Source organism: Lissotriton vulgaris, chromosome 2_1, assembly GCF_964263255.1.
Source record: "Lissotriton vulgaris chromosome 2_1, aLisVul1.2, whole genome shotgun sequence".
Lineage (NCBI taxonomy): Eukaryota > Metazoa > Chordata > Amphibia > Caudata > Salamandridae > Lissotriton > Lissotriton vulgaris.
Genome location: NC_141687.1, coordinates 87,355,361 through 87,378,330, shown reverse-complemented (window position 1 = coordinate 87,378,330; position 22,970 = coordinate 87,355,361). Strand labels below are relative to the sequence as shown.

At 44.4% G+C, this 22,970-nt stretch overlaps 1 protein-coding gene across 1 annotated transcript in view; it reads right to left on the bottom strand.

Moving 5' to 3' along the window:
- Positions 1-22,970, bottom strand: part of LOC147729618 (uncharacterized) — a 124,127-nt gene that overhangs the window by 59,728 nt on the left and 41,429 nt on the right. Inside the window, exon 2 of the mRNA XM_086958468.1 lies at positions 14,697-14,974. Coding sequence (XP_086814594.1) covers positions 14,697-14,974 — 278 coding nt within the window. The remainder of the gene's footprint in view (positions 1-14,696; positions 14,975-22,970) is intronic.

Here is a 22,970-nt window from a genome sequence, read left to right as displayed (position 1 = left end):
CTGTTGACGGATCACCCAGAACCTTTTAACACAACAGCTGAACCGAAAATTTAGTGAAGATTAGTCAAGCAGTGCCAAAGTTATTGTCAAAACATAAAATGCTTTTCCTATGGAAAGTTTAGTTCTAACTACAACTACCTACTGGCTACTGCCAGTAGGTAATATGTATATATATATATTTGTAATACCTACTGGCGGTCGCCAGTAGGTAGTTATAGTTAGGACCAAGTTACCATAGGAAAATCGCTACATTCTATTCCCAATAACTTTGGCGCCGGTTGACGAATCTTCGCGAAATTTTAAAAACTCGTGGGGTGTTCCGGTCTGCTCCTATCTTGAAAGTTTCGGGGTTATTCGGCAAGTGGGGGCCGAGGAAAAAGGGGGTCCCAAAACATGTTTTCTCCATGTTAATTTCCATAGGAAATTTTAGACACGGCTACAGCCCGAACTGCTGAACGGAATTACACCCAATTTGGCAAAAAGATAGCCCTTGATTCAGAAAGAACTCTTTTTGATAAACAGTGTAAATTTGTTCAGTAGTTGCTGAGAAAATCGAAATAAAAAAATATCGATATATAAAGGCGTGCTGGATCCGCGCACCCTGCCGATCACGAGCTGCATGATAATTGGCTGTCAACACTTTGAGTCAGGAAGTGTTGGCAGTCATCTTGTTCCTCAGTAGAACCGAGGCACAAGAAAAGAGATAAACAAACGCGCAAAACACTAAAAGGGGGCAGGGTAGAAAAACCCTGACCCTCTAGGCCTGCTTAGGGGGTCTCACAAGGACCCCCAGGGCCCAATAAAGCATTTTTTTTTAATTGCTGGATGCACGCTGGTGCAACGGATCCGGACGCAAAATTTAAAAAAACGAAGTGCGGGCTTCCGCGCTTTGTTTGAATAAAGCCCACAGGTGGTCCAAGCCCCGGGGGATGGGGTACCTGGGGCAGGAAATGGCCCGGAAGGGGGGGCACGCGGCCCCCTCCTAAAGAAAAATACAAATAAAATAAAAAATAAATAAATAAAGGCCGGCCCCAGGGGATGGGGTCCCCCGGGGCCAATAGAGGCCTTAGGAGGGGGGCCACTTAGCCCCCCTCCATAATAAAAAAATAAATATTTGGCCATGCCCCAGGATATGGGGTCCCCGGGCAGGAATTGGTCATGTGAGGGGGCCCACGCGGCCCCCTTCCCGTACCATTTAGATTTTTTTTTTAAATGGGGGTTAAGCCCTGGGAATGGGCTCCCCAGGGCCCATAAAATAGAAAAGGCAAGGGGGTAACACAGCCCCCCTTCTTCAAAAAATAAATAAATGAATAAAAGATGGCATTGCGCCGGTGGCCCCGCCCCCTCCCTGCAGCACTCTGCAAACGCGCCCCTTGGCGCCTTGTAAGACGGGGAAGTAATACCCTTTGAATACTGGGGGTCCCTGGGAGCCAACTAGCCCACCAGGAACCTCCAGGGTGTGCCAGGCAGCTGCGTTGCAGAAAGGGGTTCAGAGGCCACGCCCCTTTTTACACCTCCCTGCAACGCAGCTCTGTGGCGCTTACTGGAGGTACCTGGTGGGCTAGTTGGACCCCAGGGACTCTCAGGATTCAAGGGGACTTAATCCCCCAACCTAAAAACGCGCCACAGGACGCGTTTGCACAGTGGTGAAGGGAGGGGGCGGGCCTGAGGTGACATGTGTGCAAGCACGCCCTGTGGCGCGTTTGAAGTTGGGTAAAGAATACCTCTTCAATCCTGAGGGTCCCTGGGCGCAAACTAGCCCACGAGGTACCTCCAGTAAGCGCCACAGAGCTGCGTTGTAAAGAAATGTACAAAGGGGCGTGGCCTCTGAACACCTCTCTGCAATGCAGCTCCCTGGCGCATACTAGAGGTACCTGGTGGGCTAGTTGGCCCCCAGGATCTCAGGATTCAAGGGGACTTAATCCGCCAACTTAAAACGTGCGACAGGACGCGTTTGCACAGTGGTGAAGGAGTGGGCGGGGCCTGAGGTGACTTGTGGACGTGTTTGCACACATTTCACCTCAGGCCCTGCCCCCTTCCTTCACCACTGAGCAAATTAGTATTTCTACATGCTAAAATGCATATATTCATTTCACAAAAGTGTCACAAAAGTGAAATTAATCTTCGGGGGAGAACCAAGAAGATGCCTTCAAAACAAAGAGCACATCTTGCTAAACGATACGAATCGGTGGTGGTCCCATCCTCTTAGGACTACCACAAGTACAGTTAGGGGCACAAATACAGTCCCAATTAAAAGCCCCTGCAAAGCATTATGGGACGAGATTAGCAGTGGGAAGTGAATATTATAGTATCCAAATAATTCTACAAAGAGCTGCAGTTCACCTTGTCATCCCCAGATGTCCCTGATGAGGCAAATGCAATAGCAGTTAAAATATTATACATCAAGCTGCAGTTCACCTCATCATCCCTAGATGGCCCTGATGAGGCAAATGCAATAGCATTTAAAATATTATACATCAAGCTGCAGTTCACCTCGTCGTCCCTAGATGTCCCTGATGAGGCAAATGCAATAGCATTCAAAATATTATACATCAAGCTGCAGTTCACCTCGTTGTCCCAAGATGTCCCTGATGAGTAAAATTCAAAAACATTGAAACCCTTTCATGAATGCTAATAATGATGCTAATCTTATCCCATAATGCTTTTCAGGGGCTTTTAGTTGTATTTTTGCCCATAACTGTGCTTGGGATGGTTCTAAGAGAATGGGACCACCACTGAATTCTTCAGAATGATATGCTCTTTGTGCTAAAGGCATCTGCTTGGTCCTCCCCCTAAGTTAGAGGGGACCCCAACATTATCACCTCTCTCATTGGATAATATTTAATTCCCCCAACTTTGTGTGCTAACACACCCTGTGGTTTGATGCATCTTCTCACACCCTAATACAACCTGCGATACACCCACTCTAAATTACAGACTGCCATTCACAAAACCATAGACACTCCAACAGCAATAACTACATACACACTCACTGATTCTTAGGTTTACACACACATCAACTCACTGACCCGTACAGGACTATCATACGTACTGCTCATAACACACACACCACCACTCATCCATAGAGGTACTCATATACCTAGTCAGTCATGCAAATAATTTATCACACTGCCATTTACTCACCTATACAGTTATACAAACACCTGCTCACTCATACAAATACTAGCACATTCTTACGCTCTTATACAATCACTGATACAAGCACACAGTCATCCATACATCCCCTCTCAGAATCACACACTCATTTATAGCCATTTATATACTCCAACACACATATATACTGCGTTCCACATATGTAGTTACTCACACATGTACCCCTGAGATATACATTCTCTCACTAACACACCCATACACACACTCACCCACCCATACAGTCCATCACAGATGCACTCTTGAAACCATGCACCAAGTGAATCACCCACTCACACATCTATGCACAGACACACAGACCCCACCCACATAAACACTCAGACACCCATACAGATACTCAGAGAACCAATCAATAACATATATAGACTCTCATGTAGCTACTCACAAACCCATATAGGCGGTTACACACCAACAGACAGACGGATACAGACATTCACACAGTTTAGTCACTAACTCATGCATTCAGTAAGATACATTTAATCACTCACTTATAGAGTCAGTCACACACCTACTAAATCATCCATTCAGACACTTATACACCCACTCATTCTTGAATACGCCTTTCCCTATATAAACATATTTCAACTTTACAGAAACATACAGTCACTGGATGATGTCATCAGTAAAGTCATTTGAGATGTCATCAGTGATGTCATCAGTGATGTCACTGACCATGTCATGAGTGATGCAATATGTGACGTCATCAGCAGTGCATTGCGGGGGCGCAACTTATAGTTAGCAGAACTAACTACAACGGATGAATTTCTATGGTTTTGTACGAGTGAAAAGTCCAACTAACTACAACACCCCTGAAACTTTTGTTTTTGTCAGTGAATTTCTAAGGTTTTTTTAAATGCTAATTTCAAACTATAACGTGCCTGAAACCTATGTTTTTTTCAGTGAATATATACATATATATATATATATATTCAATGAAAAAACCATAGGTTTTAGCCCATATATAGTTAGGGATTAGCATTTTCAAAACCTTATTTTACTCGCATAAAACCATTGAAATTCGCATATATAGTTAGATGCGCTAACTATATATCGCGCACCCGCAATCCACTGCTGATGATGTCACATATTACATCATTCATGACATGCTCAGTGACATCACTGATGACATCACTGATGACATCTCAAATGACATCACTGATGACATCACTGATGACATCTCAAATGACATCACTGATGACATCACTGATGACATCACTGAAGACATCTCAAATGACATCACTGATAACATCTCATTTGACATCTCATTTGACATTACTGAGCACATCACTAATGACATAATTCATGTGATAATACGATGAACCTCTTCAGACTCTAATATAACCTTAGATACACTCAGTGTAAACAGACACTCACAGACTGTCACTCATCCATGGAGTTACTCACACACCTAGTCAGTCATGCAAAGAATCATTCACACCTCCATTTCCTCTACTATACAGTTATACACACCTTACTTATTCAAACATATACTAACACATATTTACTCTCTTATACAATCCCTGATACAAGTTCACAATGATCCATACAGCCACTCACACATTCACTGGGTCTTATGCACAGTTATTTATATATGTCAACTCTCACATGTACTGTGTTTTACATATGTACTTACTTTGACATGTAGCACTGAGATATCCATTCACTCACCAATACACTCATGCACACAGTCAACCGCCCATACAGCTGTTTCCACATGCACTTTTGAACCCATACATCTAGTGAATCAACTGCTCACACATCTATGCACAAAGTCATACACCTCCCAGCCACCCACACACACTCAGTCTCCCATACAAATACTTGGGCAACCAATCAATAACCCATATAGTTACTCATATAGCTACTGATCAACACATGCAGCAGTTTACAGAACAACAGACATAATGATGCACACATTAAGACAGTTTAGTCACTAACCCATTCACTCAGTGAGACACATTTAATTACTCACTCATACAGTCAGTCATGCACCTACTAAATCCTACATCCACTCATTCTTCAATATGTAAGACATATTTTAACTTTACAGAAACATACAGTCACTGGATGTTGTCATCAGTGATGTCATCAGTGATGTCATTTGAGATGTCATCAGTGATGTCATCAGTGATGTCATCAGTGATGTCACTGAGCATGTCATGAATGATGTAATATGTGACATCATCAGCAGTGGATTGCGGGTGCGCGATATATAGTTAGCGCATCTAACTATATATGCGAATTTCAATGTATTTATGCGAGTAAAATAAGGTTTTGAAAATGCTAATCCCTAACTATATATGGGCTAAAACCTATGGTTTTTTCATTGAATTTCAATGGTTTTTAATAACAAATATCAAAAGCTGTCAAATGTCAAGTACGTGATAGGTAAAAACATTTTCGTGTTTATGCACGCTGATGTGCTTTAAACGCTGCCCCCCCCTCTTTTCTCTTAGAAGTACTCTCTCTTTGCAGATAGTGAAGGGTAGTTAACGCAGGCCTTTGCCCCCGTTGTAATCCGTCGTGCCTGCTTGTCTCTCCATTTGATTGATTGTTATCCAAGCATTTACTATTTTAGAATTTATTCTCTTTGGTTCATTCTCTATTTACTAACAAGCACAAAGCCGCAATACTCTGTTTAGTCTTTGCAGATAGTGAAAAATCGTGTTAAAAAAAAAAATAATCGAGCAAAATCAGTAGGCCACTAATGGGATCTCTTTTTGACCTCGCTAAAATAGAAACATTAGGAAAAACCCTTCATGAGAAATACGAAACTAGTGAGATGAACTGAGCTCCACACCATGATGGCTGCAAGACAGCTCGGCTCCGCCACCCACCCCGCCAAAAATAACGATAAACTCTATGCAAATATTATAAATATATACAACACACCAGCAAAGTAACAGGGTAAAACATTTTATTAAATAACTATTTACATAACTTTTTTATACTTTTTGTTGCCTGATCCGGCTAGCTCAATCGATCGAGCATGAAACTCATGCATTCTGATAGCAAGCATTGCTGCTGATGCTATGCAAACAAAAACTGGTTTTCAGTTTGTACATTCTTCAAGATTTTTCACCCAAGGCTGGTTGAGAGTTTGTAGAACGATGGCTTCAGATTTTCAACATACGGTGTGGTGGCGCGGACTGGGAGAGTGCGCTTGACTTCTGCCCCCTCCCCAAGTCGTGTTGCCCTGGCGTGGCTTAAGATCGCCCCCGACATAGGCGGCCGGCTCCCGGGGTCCGGCGGAACTTTTTGCCTTTTGATGACTCTTCCATTCTGGACCTTATCCCACAATCCGTTTGACCTGAAGACACGCTGTAGTGGGGCGCCCCTTTACCGTTTCAGTTGCCATTCCGCCCGCTTTTGCTACACTGTGCCTCTTCCGCCATTCAGCTGTTTACAGCCCGCTCTTGCGACTACAGCGTCTCGCTCACCATGTAGTTGAGTTGCTCCCGCTCTTGCGATGCAACTATAGGCGGCTGCCACAGGACTCTCAAAATGGCGGCCGCCTCTTCAGATTTGGGCGTGGTCCACTAAAATGGCCATGGGACACCTTGGAACTCGGACGCTTGTCTGCTAGGGCTTGGGCCCCATTCTCGAAAGCGTCCACTGAGCCTTGAAGATTCTACAAAAGTCTTGGGGGCCCCCGACTCCCGCAGGCTTCTGGTGGGGAGCGGCTGCCATGATTGCTCGTGGAATGGCCACGACTGAGATACGAGATGGTGGTGCTCTCATGCTAACGCCAGCTTCAGTCTGAAACATCCAGAAACACTGTAGACTACCAATTCGATCAGTTCCGGTAGCGCCCCAACGTGACCCGGTAGGGAAGAACTTGCCCTCCCCTCTTTGACTGATGGTTCTTGTTGCCTGTCCCTTCTGTTGTCATTTAACAGAACTTTTTAGACTGCTGAAAGGGGTTGTGTTCCGACCGCTGGTTGGTGGAGACATTTTGACTATATTCTGGACCTACGTTGTCGCGTAATGCGTTATATGACACGCCGCGTTAGCGCACCCGGAAGTACTCCAGTGCGCGAAGCGCAGCTTCCCGGAAGGGATCCGGGGCGCGGCGCGCAGCGCGTATCGTAAGCATAACAGGTCATGTGACTTGTTAATAAAACTTTTCATTGGTTCATTTTACTTTTGTTATACTAATGATGAAAGGCTTGGTCATATGACCTAAAAATTACGCTTTTTATTGCTTTCGAACATTATTTTTTCTTAAACATATATGTTATAATGTTCCAGGCTAATGTATTTTCCCGGAAAATTTACAACTGTCCTGCAAGTAAAATATATTCCTTTTTCTAGCAAAAGGGCGTTTCTTCGTCCCATGACAGAGCCGTTGAGCAAAAGATGCTCGGCCTGCTGTCTTAGTCGCCGATACGCCTGAATATCAGATTCTTATCGATCACTTTATGTTGCAGGAGTAAAAAACACAACAGCCCTTGACCATTTATCTTTACTGCGTTCCTGCGTATTATACCTTTTATCCGTCATGTAATTGGACTGCTTTATTTCACTTGCCTTTTACTGATTCGAAAACAGAAACTAAAATTAAAAACTTTACCAATGTAAATACTACTACCATGTTTTGTTTTAAAAACCTTTATTGTGAAAATGTCAGTATACAAATACGGGCCTATAACCACGTGGACCGACCACGGAGCAAACTGGAATCGTATATGATGAGGAGACATTTACACTGTAGAGGAACGCAACGAGCGGGCCATTAGGTTGCAAGAACTAAGGTGTCTAACAGTTGCGGAATCGGTGGACGTACATTTTGTAATTAAAATACGACAGGGCCACTTACAATAAAATTATCTAGATATACATTTGCGGGCAAGTACCATGGGTGACGTTAATTCGAACTTTCAATAGTACAGTAATCAATAACACATCAGAACTTAATATCAATAGGGATGTCAAAATATTCAATCAATTCTCATTCCCGCCCACCATGTGCTTCAAAACTGCATACGTATCTCGTGATATCAAGGTTGTGCAACCAGTACACAACAAGAAGTTACGAGTCCCATTTATACCAGCGCCATTTTGGGCGAGGCCGGGCAGGTCCAGGATATAGTCAAAATATCTCCACCAACCAGCGGTCGGACCAGAACCCCTTTCGGCAGTCAAAAAAGGTTCAGTTAAATGACAACAGAAGAGATAGGCAACAAGACCAACAGTCAAAAGAGGGGAGGGCAAGATCTAAAGCCATTGTTCTACAAACTCTCAAGCAGACTTGGATGGAAAAATCCTGAAGAATGTACAAACTGAAAACCATTTTTTGTCTGTATAGCATCACCAGCAACGCTTGAGTCAGCTTTGTGTGAAGCCGCCATTTTGATTCAATCAATAGCGTCCCCCTGCACACATTCAGGGACCTGGTCGTGTCTAAAGGTTAAACGGATTGTGGGAAAAGATGCAGAAAGGAAAAGGAAAAATGTTCCGCCGGACCATGGGACTTTCGGCGCAGCATTGTAGGATGGCCACACCAGTGCGGCAACTTGCTAGACACCACCTCGGTGCCATCCAGATCTCGGCGCGTTGTGCTTCCTTCGGCCTACTGTAGCCGCAAGTGCGGACGTAACTCAGCTGGATAGCGAGTGAAACACCAAGGGGCGCCCCACTGCAGCCGAGGAGCCTCCATCTTGGGGGCGACGCACAGCATCACATTGCTTTCTCAAACAGCCCCCACTGACTGACGTGACCTCACAGGCCAACGGGACGCCCCACGCCGAATTTCGGCGCAGCATTGTAGGATGGCCACACCAGTGCGGCAATTTGCTGGACACCACCTCGGTGCCATCCGGATCTTGGCGCGTTGTGCTAACTTCGGCCTACTGTAGCAGCAAGTGCGGGCGCAACTCTGCTGGACGGCGAGTGAAAAGATAAGGGGCGCCGCACTGCACATCAGGTGCCTCCACCTGGGGAGGCGAGAGAGGCCAGTTTGCGCCACCTCACCCCACACCCCAGGCACCCCACGCCGACTTTCGGTGCAGCATTGTAGGATGGCCACACCAGTGCAACTTGCTGGACACCACCTCGGTGCCATCCGGATCTCGGCGCGTTGTGCTGCCTTCGGCCTATTCGCACATCGGTCCGCTACTCACGTGCCAACGGATTTTCTACGCTTTTTATAGCAGCGCGTAACGTAAGCATAACAGGTCATGTGACTTCTTTATAAAACTTTTCATTGGTTCATTTTACTTTTGGTTTCCTAATGATGGAAGGCTTGATCATATGACCTAAAAATATCACTTTTCATTGGATTAAAACATTTTTTTTCCCAAACGATGAAAGCCCCACCTTGTTTCTAGATGTTTCAGACTAAAGCTGGCGTCAGCCTGAGAGCACCACCATCTTGTGGCTCCGTCGTGGTCATTCCGCGAGCAATCAGGGCAGCCGCTCCCCACCGGAAGCCAGCAGGAGTCGGGAGCCCCCAAGACTTTTGTAAAATCTTCAAGGCTCAGGGGACGTCCGAGTTCCAAGGTGTCCCAGGGCCATGTTAGTGGACCAGGCCCAAATCCGAAGAGCCGTCCGCCATTTTAAGAGTCCTGTGGCAGCCGCCTATCGCTGCACCGCAAGAGTGGGCGCAACATGTCACCTCAGGCCCCGCCCCCTTCCTTCACCACTGTGCAAATGCGCCCCCGGTGTGTTTTAAGTTGTGGAATTAAGTCCCCTTGAATCCTGAGAGTCCCTGGGGCCAACTATCCCACCAGGTACCTCCAGAATGCGCCAGGGAGCTGCGTTGCAGAGAGGTATTCAGAGGCCATGCCCCTTTTTACACCTCTCTGCAACACAGCTCTGTGTCGCTTAATGGAGGTACCTGGTAGGTTAGTTGCACCCCACGGACCCTCAGGATTCAAGGGGACTTTAACCCCCAACTTAAAACGCGCCCGGGGTAGGCGGCGGGGCCTGAGGTGACATGTGTGTAAACACGCCCTGTGGCGCGTTTTAAGTTGGGGAATTAATTCCTCTTCAATCCTGGGGGTCCCTGAGGGCCAACAAGCTCACCAGGTGCTTCCAGTAAGTGCCACTGCGCTGCATTGCAGCGAGGTGCTCCGGGCCATGCCCCTTTTTACACCTCTCTGCAACGCAGCTCTGTGGTGCTTACTGGAGGTACCTGGTGGGCTAGTTGGACCGCAGGGACCCTCAGGATTCAAGGGGACTTAATCCCCCAACTTAAAATGTGCCATGGGGTGTGTTTACACAATGGTGAAGGGACGGGTGGGGCCTGAGGTAACGTGTGCAAACACGCCCTGTGGCGTGTTTAAAGTTGGGGAATTAATTCCCCTTCAATTCTGAGGGCCTCTGGGGGCCAACTAGCTCACCAGGTGCTTCCAGTTAGCCCCACTGTGCTGTGTTGCAGCAAGGTGCTCCTGGCCATGCCCCTTTTTACACCTCTCTGCAACGCAGCTCTGTGGTGCTTACTGGAGGTACCTGGTGGGCTAGTTGGACCCAAGGGACCCTCAGGATTCAAGGGGTCTTAATCCCCTAACTTAAAACGTGCCATGGGGTGTGTTTACACAGTGTTGAAGGGAGGGGCGGGCCCTGAGGTGACGTGTGCAAACACGCCCTGTGGTGCGTTTAAAGTTGGGGAATTAATTCCCCTTCAATTCTGAGGGCCTCTGGGGGCCAGCTAGCTCACCAGGCGCTTCCAGTAAGCGCCACTGCACTGCGTTGCAGAGTGGTGCACCAGGCCATGCCCCTTTTTACACCTCTCTGCAACGCAGCTCTGTGGCGCTTACTGGAGGTACCTGGTGGGCTAATTGGACCCCAGGGACCCTCAGGATTCAAGGGGACTTAATCTCCAAATTTAAAATGCGCCATGGGCTTGTTTGCACAGTGGTGAAGGGAGGGGGCTAGGCATTAGGTGACATGTGTGCAAACACGCCCTGAGGTTCATTATAAGTTGGGGAACTCATTCCTCTTCTATTCTTAGGATCCCTGGGGGTCTACAACCTCACAAGGTACCTTCAGTAAGCGCCTCAGAGCTGAGTTGCAGAGAGGTGAGCTGGGCCACGCCCCTTTTTACACCTCTCTGCAACGCAGCTCTGTGGCGCATACTGGTGATACCTGGTTGGCTAGTTGGACCCCAGGGACCGTCAGGATTCAAGGGAACTTAATCTACTAACTTAAAATGGCCACAGGGCGTGTTTGCACACATGTCACCTCAGGCCCCCCCTGCACCACTGTGCAAACGCACCCGTAGCGAGTTTTAATAGGTAGTTTTAATCCCCCTGCCCTATTATGTACTAGGGCCTTACAGAGGAGGTAATGCTAATCACAAGGGTACCCCAAGGCATAGTATTCCCTAGTGTATGTAGGTGTTGTAACTGTATTCTAAGTGTGTTTTAGCATAGCACTGGCTCTAGGCCTGATTAGTAAGAGTCAGTTACCACCAGTACCCGTCTGAAAAAGTTGTGGCCACAGTATAATTTTGGAAGAAGGCCTCTTTCTGCTCCTCTGTTGGCTTTTTCTGCACAGTCTTGCTTCTTCCTGCATTTTTCTTCGTCTTTGTAGACTTCAGTTGCTTCTTTCTGCATTTCTTTTGCTTCTTTCGGTGCGTTGTTTCTTCTTTCTTCACATGTCCTACGTCTGTAGGCATAGTTAGAAACTAGCATTTGAAAAAGCTTTGAAATTCACTGAAAAAAACCATAGGTTTCATGCACGTTATAGCTTGAAATTAGCATTTAAAAAACCTTAGAAATTCACTAAAAAAACCATAGGTTTCAGGCACGTTATAGTTAGAAATTAGCATTTAAAAAACCTTAGAAATTCACTGAAAAAAAACATAGGTTTCAGGGGTGTTATAGTTAATTGGACATTTCACTTGTACAAAACCATAGAAATTCACCTATTATAGTTAATTCTGCTAACTATAACTCGCGCCCCCGCAATGCACTGCTGATGACGTCACCTATTACATCACTCATGACATGGTCAGTGACATCACTGATGATATCTCAAATTACATCACTCATAACATCACTGATGACATCATCCATGTGATAAATTGATGCATCTTCTCACACCCTAATATGACCTTTGATGCACCCACTCTAAATTACAGACTGCCATTCTCAAAACCATAGACACTCCAACAGCAATAACTACATACACACTCACTGATTCTTAGATTTACAAACACATCCACTCACTGACCTGTACAGTCAGTCATACTTATGGTCACTCAGTACAGGACTATCATATGCACTCATACACCTTAATAAGCACTCATACACCTATATAAACACTCACACACCTCCACTCATCCATAGAGGTACTCATACACCTAGTCAGTCATGCAAATAATTAATCACACTGCCATTTACTCACCTATTCAGTTATACACACACCTGCTCAATCACTCATACAAATACTAGCACATTCTTACACTCTTATACAATCACTGATAAAAGCACACAGTCATCCATACATCCACTCGCAGAATCACACACTCTCACTTATAGCCATTTATATACTCCAACACACATATATACTGCCTTCCACATATGTAGTTACTCACACATGTACCACTGGGATATACATTCACTCACTATAACACCCATACACACACTCACCCACCCATACAATCCATCACATGTGCACTCTTGAAACCATGCACCAAGTGAATCACCCACTCACACATCCATGCACAGTCACACACACCCCACCCACATAAACACTCAGACACCCGTACAGATACTCAGAGAACCAATCAATAACATATATAGACGCTCATGTAGCTTAGACGGTTACACACCTACAGACAGACGGATACAGACATTCACACAGTTTAGTCACTAACCCATGTATTCAGTAAGATACGTTTAATCACTCATTTATAGTCAGTTACACACCTACTAAATCTTCCATTCAGACACTTATACACCCACTCATTTTTTAATACGCCTTTACCTATATAAACATATTTAAACTTTACAGAAACACACAGTCACTGGATGATGTCATGAGTGATGTCATGAGTGATGTAATTTGAGATGTCATCAGTGATGTCATCAGTAATGTCACTGACCATGTCATGAGTGATGTAATATGTGACGTCATCAGCAGTGCATTGAGGGGCGCGACTTATAGTTAGCAGAACTAACTTCAACGGATGAATTTCTATGGTTTTGTATGAGTGAAATGTCCAACTAACTACAGCACCCCTGAAACTTTTGTTTCTTCAGTGAATTTCTAAGGTTTTTTAAATGCTAACTTCGAACTATAATGTGCCTGAAACCTATGTTTTTTTCAGTGAATATATATATATATATATATATATATATATATATATATATATATATATATGTGGGGCTGGACTTTATGTTTTACCAGTCAGTAGGTACTGGTTCCTGGCACGCCCCCTGTTCTGTCGCCCCCTCCCCCGAGCAGATAAGAGTTTCACTGTACAACACTGCTGCAAGGGGAGAGAGGAAGCAGCATTGTACTGCGTGAAGGTAACAGACTAACTACACCATTGATGTCACCCCTAGATGGGCTGCTGCGGTGGTTGTGAGGTCCGTGGCCAACAGGTTTGGGGCACCACTGGGTGTACGGGTGCACAGTTACTCAATATGCACTCATAGCGGAACACATAAAACCTGGCGTGGATCAGCCCTGGGAGCAGCGCATGCAGTGGCTACACAGCGGAGGGGTTAACAGCATAACCTAATGGGAGTGGACCGCTGAATTTTCAAATAAGCCTCCGGTGGAATATCGCTGTTGATGTGGAACTGGCACTGAGGAAAGCTGCAAGGCTGAAAAGTGTTTGCCCTTGCGTTTCACGAACACAACATTTCAACGCCATGCGCCTGATGTTATGGCAATAAAGATCCTTTGATGTTACCGAGCAAGTGTCGGACCCATTCTTTTGTGAGTAGGGCTGGACTTTATGTTTTAACCAGGCAGCAGGCACTGGTTCCCGGCACGCAGTCTCATTCTGGAGAAATGCGTCAGCTTTCACATTTTGGACTTTGTATAAAAATACAGATCCTTTGATGTTACCCGTTCTTTTGTGAGTAGGGCTGAACTTATGTCTATATATAACTTTGTAGTACTTGTTCAGTAAAAAGAAAATGATATGCTTCCCTTTTTTGGCAATAATCTCTTCCACAATATTTTTGGCACATTTTTTTTTTGTTATTCCCATTATAAGTACAGGAACACAATATTATGTTAAACAATATTTCTGAGACCATATTTGTGCCTCCCGGTATTTTTGTTCACAATATTCTGTAAAACAATCTTATCTATTCTGTCCTTATGCTATTTATATTTACCAGCATCTCTGGTCAGGACAAATTCACATTATGTTTTTATAACACCCACAGCCCCTTTTTAACGGTTAAACTTGCCCCTTCTTCTCTCTCCAGCACTCATAGCTGCTGAAGATCTTATGATTCAGCAGTCATATCAAAGATGCAGTGCTTTATTGCCACCTACACTTCTAGCTTTCAGCACAAAAGGAGTCTTCACTGTTTCGGCTCACTGTCCCTCACCCTCACCTTCTTCAGGCCATGAATCCTCCACTAGGGTTTCTTCCTGATCCTCCGCATAGGCAGGAGATAGAGTCCTGTCACCTTCTGGTCTACAGTGACTGCAGCACAGGTCCTCCAGGAGGACACTGAGGGGGAGTCCTTCATCTTGAGCTTGGTGAAAGGCCCAGGAGAAGCATGGGCAGAGGCCGGCATCGCAGCGCTCCAGCCTGTGGGCCTCAGCCCTCCGTCTGTACTTGATGGCCACGGGGGAACTGGTGCAGGAACAAGGCCTCCTCCACTCATTCCTGAAGGAAAGAACACAAGAGAGTGTGAGAACAAAGGGCTAGACAAGATAACTGTGTGTAGGGATACACTACAGAAAAAAGGGAGAGAGAGAGAGCAGGGAAGATCAAATGAACGAATAAAGGAAGGAGCAAGGAAATGTGGAAATAAGCAATGAAGAGTAACAGAAAGGAATAAAGGACGCAACAAAGGGTAGAACATGGAAACAGGTAAAGAAAATTAGCAATAACCCAGGTCTTACCAGAAGTAGACCCAAATAATTGTAAGAAAATTAACAGTACGGCATACACGACCTCCTGGCAAGAGGTAGAAGTTCAGAATTCTGAACATAGTTTCTCTAGTTACGCAGAGCAAACTCCCTGGAGCATAATCTCTCAAGATTTCCCGATCTGTTTGGACGTTCCTACACTCACAATGACGTTTTGGAACGTAGCTGGCCTTCGTTCTAAACTGACCAACGACCATTGGCTAAGTTTCGTGGGGGATTTCGATGTCCTTTGTCTACAAGAGACCTGGGCCACCGAACCAAGTCACATAGTGGGCTATAAAACATATTTTTCCCCAGCTACTCCCTCACCTGCGGGCCGTGCCAAAGGAGATTTAATAATCTTTATCTCTAATCTTGTTAACACCAAGGAAATTACAGTAGTTAAGACTGACCCAAACTTTCAAATAATAAGGATACGATTGAAAACTGAGGGTTGCTATATTTTGACGAACTTCTATAATAACCTCCATCATTCCCAGCTGGCCTCTACCTTCAAGAATATTGTCCATTCCCTACAAGAGAATCTAAAAGTTTATCAGGATTATCCTCTTTTAGTTTGGGGGGGGAGATTTTAACTTATCCCTCTGCACTCGTAATAACATGAAATCCAACTGTGGCATAGAAGAAAGGACAAAAACACTCTGGCTCATTTTCCACATACCCCAGTTGGTGATTGTCTTAACGAATCCTTATTTTCCTTAGATTTGGGTCTAGCTAACGAATTGGCGGTCCCTGAAGTGCCCCTCACTACCACATTTAGTGGAAGAGGCTTGTCAAGTATAATAGATGTTATCTTTCTCTCACGTTGTGCAGCATCGTGCATATTAAAGAATGCTACTTTGGGAAACGCCACTAGCGACCACTTCCCAAATTGCATCACTCTACTTCTTCTAAATAACTCACAGAACCTAGATCCTCCAAGGAACTATGGGTTGGGGTCCCCAACTTTAGATAAAGTAAACGGGTACACACTCAGGTGGTATAAAATAGATCCGAACCAACTTACTACAGAGATTGTAAGGGACTCTTTGACTTCAAGTGAGACCTGTTTAGACCCTACAGCGCCATATGACGAGGTTCTGGCTGGTTTCTCAAGAATCACCATGGTAATAAAAACATCTCTAACTAGGAAACTGAGAGACAAAAAAGGGAAAAATATAGGTTGGTTCAATGGGTCCTGTACTATTGTGTTTTATCTAGGAACCTGAATCAATATTGCTATTTTATGCCCTTGTACGGCTATAATCAATAATATCCCTATAATGGCATAAGGAATCAGATCCATATTTAAGTAAATAACCCTTGCAGTCCAAAGCACGGCAGAAGCTACTTCCTTGGATTCCTAGAAAGCACAACGAGTTCTTTCGACACACCAAACCTCCAGCAACCTGGGAAATCCCTGTTTGCTTTTGTTTTGATTTGTCATTAAAACTCCTGCGAACACTAAAGGAACAGTCAGTTCTTAGTGACATCTTTATTGACGTCTTATGTCCAAACCTTACGTCAAACTCGGCACCTTTCAGGTATAAATATACCAACGTTGCCTTAAGCAAACACACGGTGGTGGTTTTGGAGCCGAGCAGCTATCTACTTGCCCGAGAGCCCAGCTGATGCGAGAGCCCACGGAAGCTGCCCCTCCTCTTTGACGCACTTAGAGAGACGCTGTCTTTTCTCCTGCCGAGATATCCAGCTCCGGTGTTCTCAGCCGCCTTCGCAGGCTGCTGGGATATCGAGTCCTGAAAGAGAGATACCAGACCTCCTGCATTCTATTACCCAGGTACGGAGCTGACTAAACCCTTGAAGACAATTCTTGAGTCAGATTCTTGGCAAAACCAACTTAACTTAAACTGCTACTTACTTACTCCTTCCCACGTATTAGGCTTAGGTCAGGTACACCGGGGTAGGCGTATTTAGAAGCACCAGTTGAGTATGTTAGTCAATGTATATATGTATGTATATATTTTATCCATTTTAAAGTATCTTATGGCTAAGAAACCATATCAATGCTTTTACAGTATTATTTCATAATACTCTTTTTACTGTATGCACTATACTTTACATTAAGTATTGCAATAACGGCAATTCATTTCTCTTGCATGAGAAAGAAGACTGCTCAACAAATTACACCTTTTTATTGAAAACGCCCGTCTCTCTTTTCTCTGCACTCTGGTGAAACTAAGTACGCACAATGACTGAGTGAAATAGCTGTCTATTGTTTTCACACAACTCTAGAGATACACTCTTATTCTGAGGGAGCAAAGTTGTCATGTTATATGGTTGTCGGAAGCTAATCCCTTCTTGTCTATCCAGGGAGGTTAAACTCCTCCTCGTTTATTCGAGAACGTTTCTAGTGACCTCTGAGCTAGCTGGCAAACCTTAAGTCTAATATAGTCAGTAGAGACCTAGTCGACTTCAGTCCTACGTCTACACTGCTGAATATATTATTCCAATGCGCAGAGCCTATTGGGAATATAGGAACTACACTACAGTACCAAAGCTTACTCTAATCTCAAGAAAGCCCTTCACAAAATACCAAGGGACAAGCAAATGATAGTAAACCTCAGGAAGGCCTATAATCAGGCCATTAAGGCCAGGAAAATAGAGATTAAAAATTAACTCTGGGTGCAGTTACATAATAGTTCCAAATTGAAGGATAGTACCGCATTTTGGAAAGTGATTAAGTCGCCTTTCCTCACAGAGCAAAGGGACATGCCCAAATTGGACATTGCAATAGGAGAAGCTCAATGGATCCAACACTTTATAGGGATATTTAGTACCCCGAACGGCGCCCATCAGGTCCAATACGTAAGCGAACGACCCGTCCCCCAGCAGGTTCAGTCGCCCTTTCCCATAGAACTTAAAATCAGTCACATGGAAGTTGAGCGTGCACTGCTGGTCAGCAAGGGGGGGGAGGCCCCCGGCCCTGATGGGGTGCCAGTGGATCTATTTAAGTATAATGTTGAACTCTGGACCCCACTTTTGACCAGAGTCATAGAAGCATCTTGCGCCGTATGGCTTATAAAATCCTGGTCAGTCTATTTTGGTCCCCATTTTTAAAAAGGGCGATCGTCAGTCCCCGTCCTGCTATGGCCCAATTTCCCTATTAGACGCTTTGGGTAAAGCAATGGGAAGGATAATTCTTGAGCGATTGCAACAATGGGCAGAGGACAATAACAAACTCAGTGAGATTCAGTTTGGGTTTAGGGAAGGCCTAGGAAGGGTGGACCAAGTATTAAATCTAACCTTGCTGACCGGAAAATACTTGAATGCACAGAACGGTAATTTACACATGGCCTATGTAGATCCCTCTTCTGCGTTTGACTGCGTAGCCCATTCTAAATTGTGGTCGATTTTGTCCAACATGGGAGTAGAGCCTAAGTTGTTAAGTTTCATCCGGGAACTATATGCCAACGCAACTGCTAGGGTGAGACATAGGAAGAACGGCGAGCTCACGGCTGCATTTGACGTGGAGAGGGGGGTGAGGCAGGGCTGTGTCCTGGCACCCTTCCTGTTCACTCTATACACTAACGGCCTGGAGTCTGCCATGCTGGAGGGGTGCCGGGTCCCTGCCTATGATCAACAAGCGCCCTGTCCCCCCCCATCCTGTACGCCGACGACGCCGTGATCCTGGCCCGAACCCCAGCCGAACTCCAATGTTCCTTGATTCAATACCATGGCTTCATGGCAGAGTTAGATCTGAAAATAAACATTAAAAATACCTTTGTCATGTCAACAGGCCCCAGAGTGAAGAAGCCTAAGGAGTTTTTTATTGACAACAACACCAAGACTGCTCCTTACCTGGGCGTCCTAATAGACGACAAAGGCTGCTGGAAGCAGGCTGTCGAAACAAGGAAACTACTCTTTACAAGGGCAGTAGTTGCACTAATCAATTTTGCTCAGAGATTAGGGAAAAGACCCCCCATGGAATTGATTACCATCTATAAAGCTAAATGTGCAACTATAGCTACCAATGGGGCGGGCATTTGGGGTAACTGCAAGGTAGATTCACTCCAGAAAGTTGAGAAAAACATTTTGAGTTACCTCCTTGCAGTCCCGCGTAGTACTTCAACATTCAACTGTCACCTGGAACTAGGCTTACCATATATCACTGATATCGCCAAGTTACAACCAATCCTTCTGTGGTACCGTATTTGGACTGCCCCCAAAACCACATTCACTCGAGCATTATTGCAAGACTCCCTCTCTTTGGAGTACTTTCACAAGATGGGTTGGTTGCTCTATGTCAGGAATTTTCTAACTGATCTAGGACTGTCAAGGTATTACAACTCTACATTGGACGTTTCGGAAATTCCAAAAAAGAGTTTAAAAAAACTATGCCTATCCCATCTTGAACAATTACGGTTGTCCTCCGAGGCCTCTAAACCTACTGTCCAGCACGCATTAGTAATCCAATTTACCCCAAACATCCAGCCCTACCTATTATTTGATCTAAGTGCATTTGAAAAATTCCTGCTAACACGCTTCAGGCTAAACATTTTCCATCGTATGGTCTCCTTCCCAGAAACAAACGATTGGTCTGGCGTCCTGGCGCCATGTCCGTGTGACGGCATATCGCCCCAATCAACAATGCACGTAATGATCTTTTGCAAATTATACACGGATCCCAGGAAAAAATGGTTGATTCCGCTGTTAAGAATTCTGGGTCTTAGGAGATGCTGCCCGGCATTTCTCGCATTACAATTTCTGGAAAACCAAACTTTTGCACAAAACATTGCCCATTTTCTGAAGCTTTGTCTTAAGCACAGGCCGAATCTTTCATAAGCACTTTATTTATCTACAGTCCAAAGTCTAAATCTCTATTTTGTGTATGATATTTGCACACTGTATTTTAATCTGACTTGAATTTTTATCTAATTTGATGTGAAACTTACAATCGGTACTTTTAAACTTGTTTTAATAGTAAATTTTATATGTACTTTTATGGTGTTTTTCTGAAATACCGAATAAAGGACTTTTTGATTTGATTTGAATTAGCGATAAAAAAAGAAGGATGCTGCAAGGAAGGACAAACAAGAGGTAGGGAGTATGTAAAAGAGAAGAAAAGAAATCTGCATTAAAGAGACAAGTTGAAGGAGAGAGGACTGATTAATAAGTGAAAGAGGTAAAAAGAAGTACATACTGATAGTGCAGAATGAAGAATACGAATCAAAGGACAACTGCATAACAAAAGAAAAAGAGAGGAAAGAAGGTTATAGAGGAGACAGGAGAAGGAGTCTTGGAACTGATAAAAATATGGTGATGAAAATGAAAAATGATTAAGGTAAATGGACTAAATCAATTACATCTAAATAGCTGTTTGACATGTGTACCCTATTTATTGGATATATTTCTAATAAATAGTGAGGATTTTCCACAGCTTCAATATGTAAAACGCAACTCCAGCATAAATCCACACTCACGATTCCCATTTGTATCCAATCGTCAACGTCGCGGTCAATAGGTGTTGAGGTGGTCATTTACCCAATGGGCCAACAACCTATAGGACTCATCATTTCACAGGCTATTTATCAATTTCACAAGGGTTTCTAGTAGGAGCGGATTGCTCTTGGCATTCGAAACAACTGCATTGTTTTAGTGACTATCTTGACCACTTGTGCCCCCTGTTTTCTGAGTTGCTGCCCCAGGGCCTGTCACACACTCAACAAAAATCCATAAATGAATTGAGTTAATCACATTGCCTGCACGTAGTGCAAATTAATTTTGTTAGTGACCAAAAGTGAGTCCTCTAAAATTCCCAGTCTTTCTAGTGCTTCGGGCTTTGATGTTAGCACAAATATGATTGGAGAGGTAAGGCAACTCTGCCTCGTGTTAGCATTATCATTGTTCAGATTTGTTTGGGAATCATTCTAATACTTTAATGGAAGGCATTCAACAAAACGTAGAATTAAATTAGATTAAAAACGTAAGTATATACATCGCCAATGTACCTTCAATGTACTCCTATCCCAGGTATAACACAATCTTTCCAGTGGTGACCCTCAAAATGACAGGCCCCCTGCAGATTGTGATGAGGGCCTCCTCTCTCACTGATATGTGTAGACCTGGGCCGAAAAGGGCCCCCCCAGAGCTGGACTGGGAACCCAAAGCAGCCCAGGCAATTTTGTCAGACCAGCCCCCTCGGGGTGTTGAGGGTGTGCAACTGTGAAGCACTCCTGCCTTTGTTACTGGGGTCCGATATTACAGCACCGCTGGAAAACTGCCCCCCACCCTTCCAGCCTCCCAGGGACATGCCCGAAACCTGCTAGGGCCAGTCTGACCCTGGGGCTCCCTGCACCACAGGGGCTGCTGAGGCCTGTGTTACACCGCTGAAACCTTTCCTCCCCTTCCCACTATCCCCTATTGTATATTATTCATGATACTCCAACGAGCAAGCCTGCATCGAAGGAGATCCCTCCAGGTTAACCGGTCTCATGCACAGTTCTGAGATAAGTCTCAGGGCCCCAAGTCTCGCGGAGGGGTAGCAATGGGCATGTAAACTCGCTGGATGCTTGTACCAGGTCTTCCAGTATAGAGCTAAATATCTCTAGAATGTTGCTTCTGTCTTTCATAAGGTGGTTCTTCAACTTTCCATGGCCCTAGATTCCACAATGTCCATATCCACATATAGAAGGTTAAACCTAATATTTTCTTTCAGTTCATTATTATGACAGTGACCACAGTCTAAATATCAGATACTATTTCCACTTCCCTATTTCCTGCCACTCCATCAACTATTACCATTAATGCCATGGCATGGACTTATGGAATTTGAAACCCATTATAGAATTAAATGCAGCTAAAAACCTCTGTACACTACCCTGATCTAACAGGGCATGCTCACCATATTAATACTTGTGTGCATTTCCCCCCCCCCCACAATTGATTGAACATCTATATGTGATTTTCAGAAACATCCTAAACAATCTGTAAGTGATTCCATACCATCTTCTCATGATCTTTATTGATCATTCCTCTGTGGTAAAGATATCTCTCACTAGGTCAACCCAGCCTTCCTCTGACCCAGATTCTCAGCCCATCCTTATCTACTGTCTTTCCTCTGTGTGGACAATAATCTGTGCAGGCGCGACACCAACCATTTCATTACTTGTGAATATCATTATAATGAATTCAGACACTGTTTTCAGACTAGTGGCGGTATTTGCAACGCCATGCCAGCGAGGGGTTTGTACCTAAATTCTACTATTTCCGGAAGCCTAAATGCACTCCCATACTCTTCAAAAGATCTAAGGTTCTGCCCCAGATATACATTAAACACTTTCCTAAAAACTCTGTTTCGCCACCAGAGGAAAACAACGCTTCTAACTCTGACTAGAAATCCTGGTTAAATTTACTATTGTCAGTGGGGACGGATATGTTGTGAAGCTGTGTGTCATTGCTACAGAGTCCCATGTGTCTGAGGGCCCGATTCACAGAACTAACTCAAGACAAAATCCTAAACTTACTACTTTTGGTATTCACAAAAGTTAGGATTTTGTCTTAAGTTTGTCTTAAGACAGACTTAAGAAAGGCTTAAGACAAAATCCTAACTTAAGTCTGTCTTAAGTCTGTCTTAAGACAAACTTAAGACAAAACCTTAACTTCTGTGAATACAAAAAGTAGTAAGTTTAGGATTTTGTCTTAAGTTAGTTCTGTGAATCAGGCCCTCATGAGAGCTTGCTTGTCACCTGACTGCATTATACATTTTGAGGTCTGCTCCTCAGCGGGAGCCA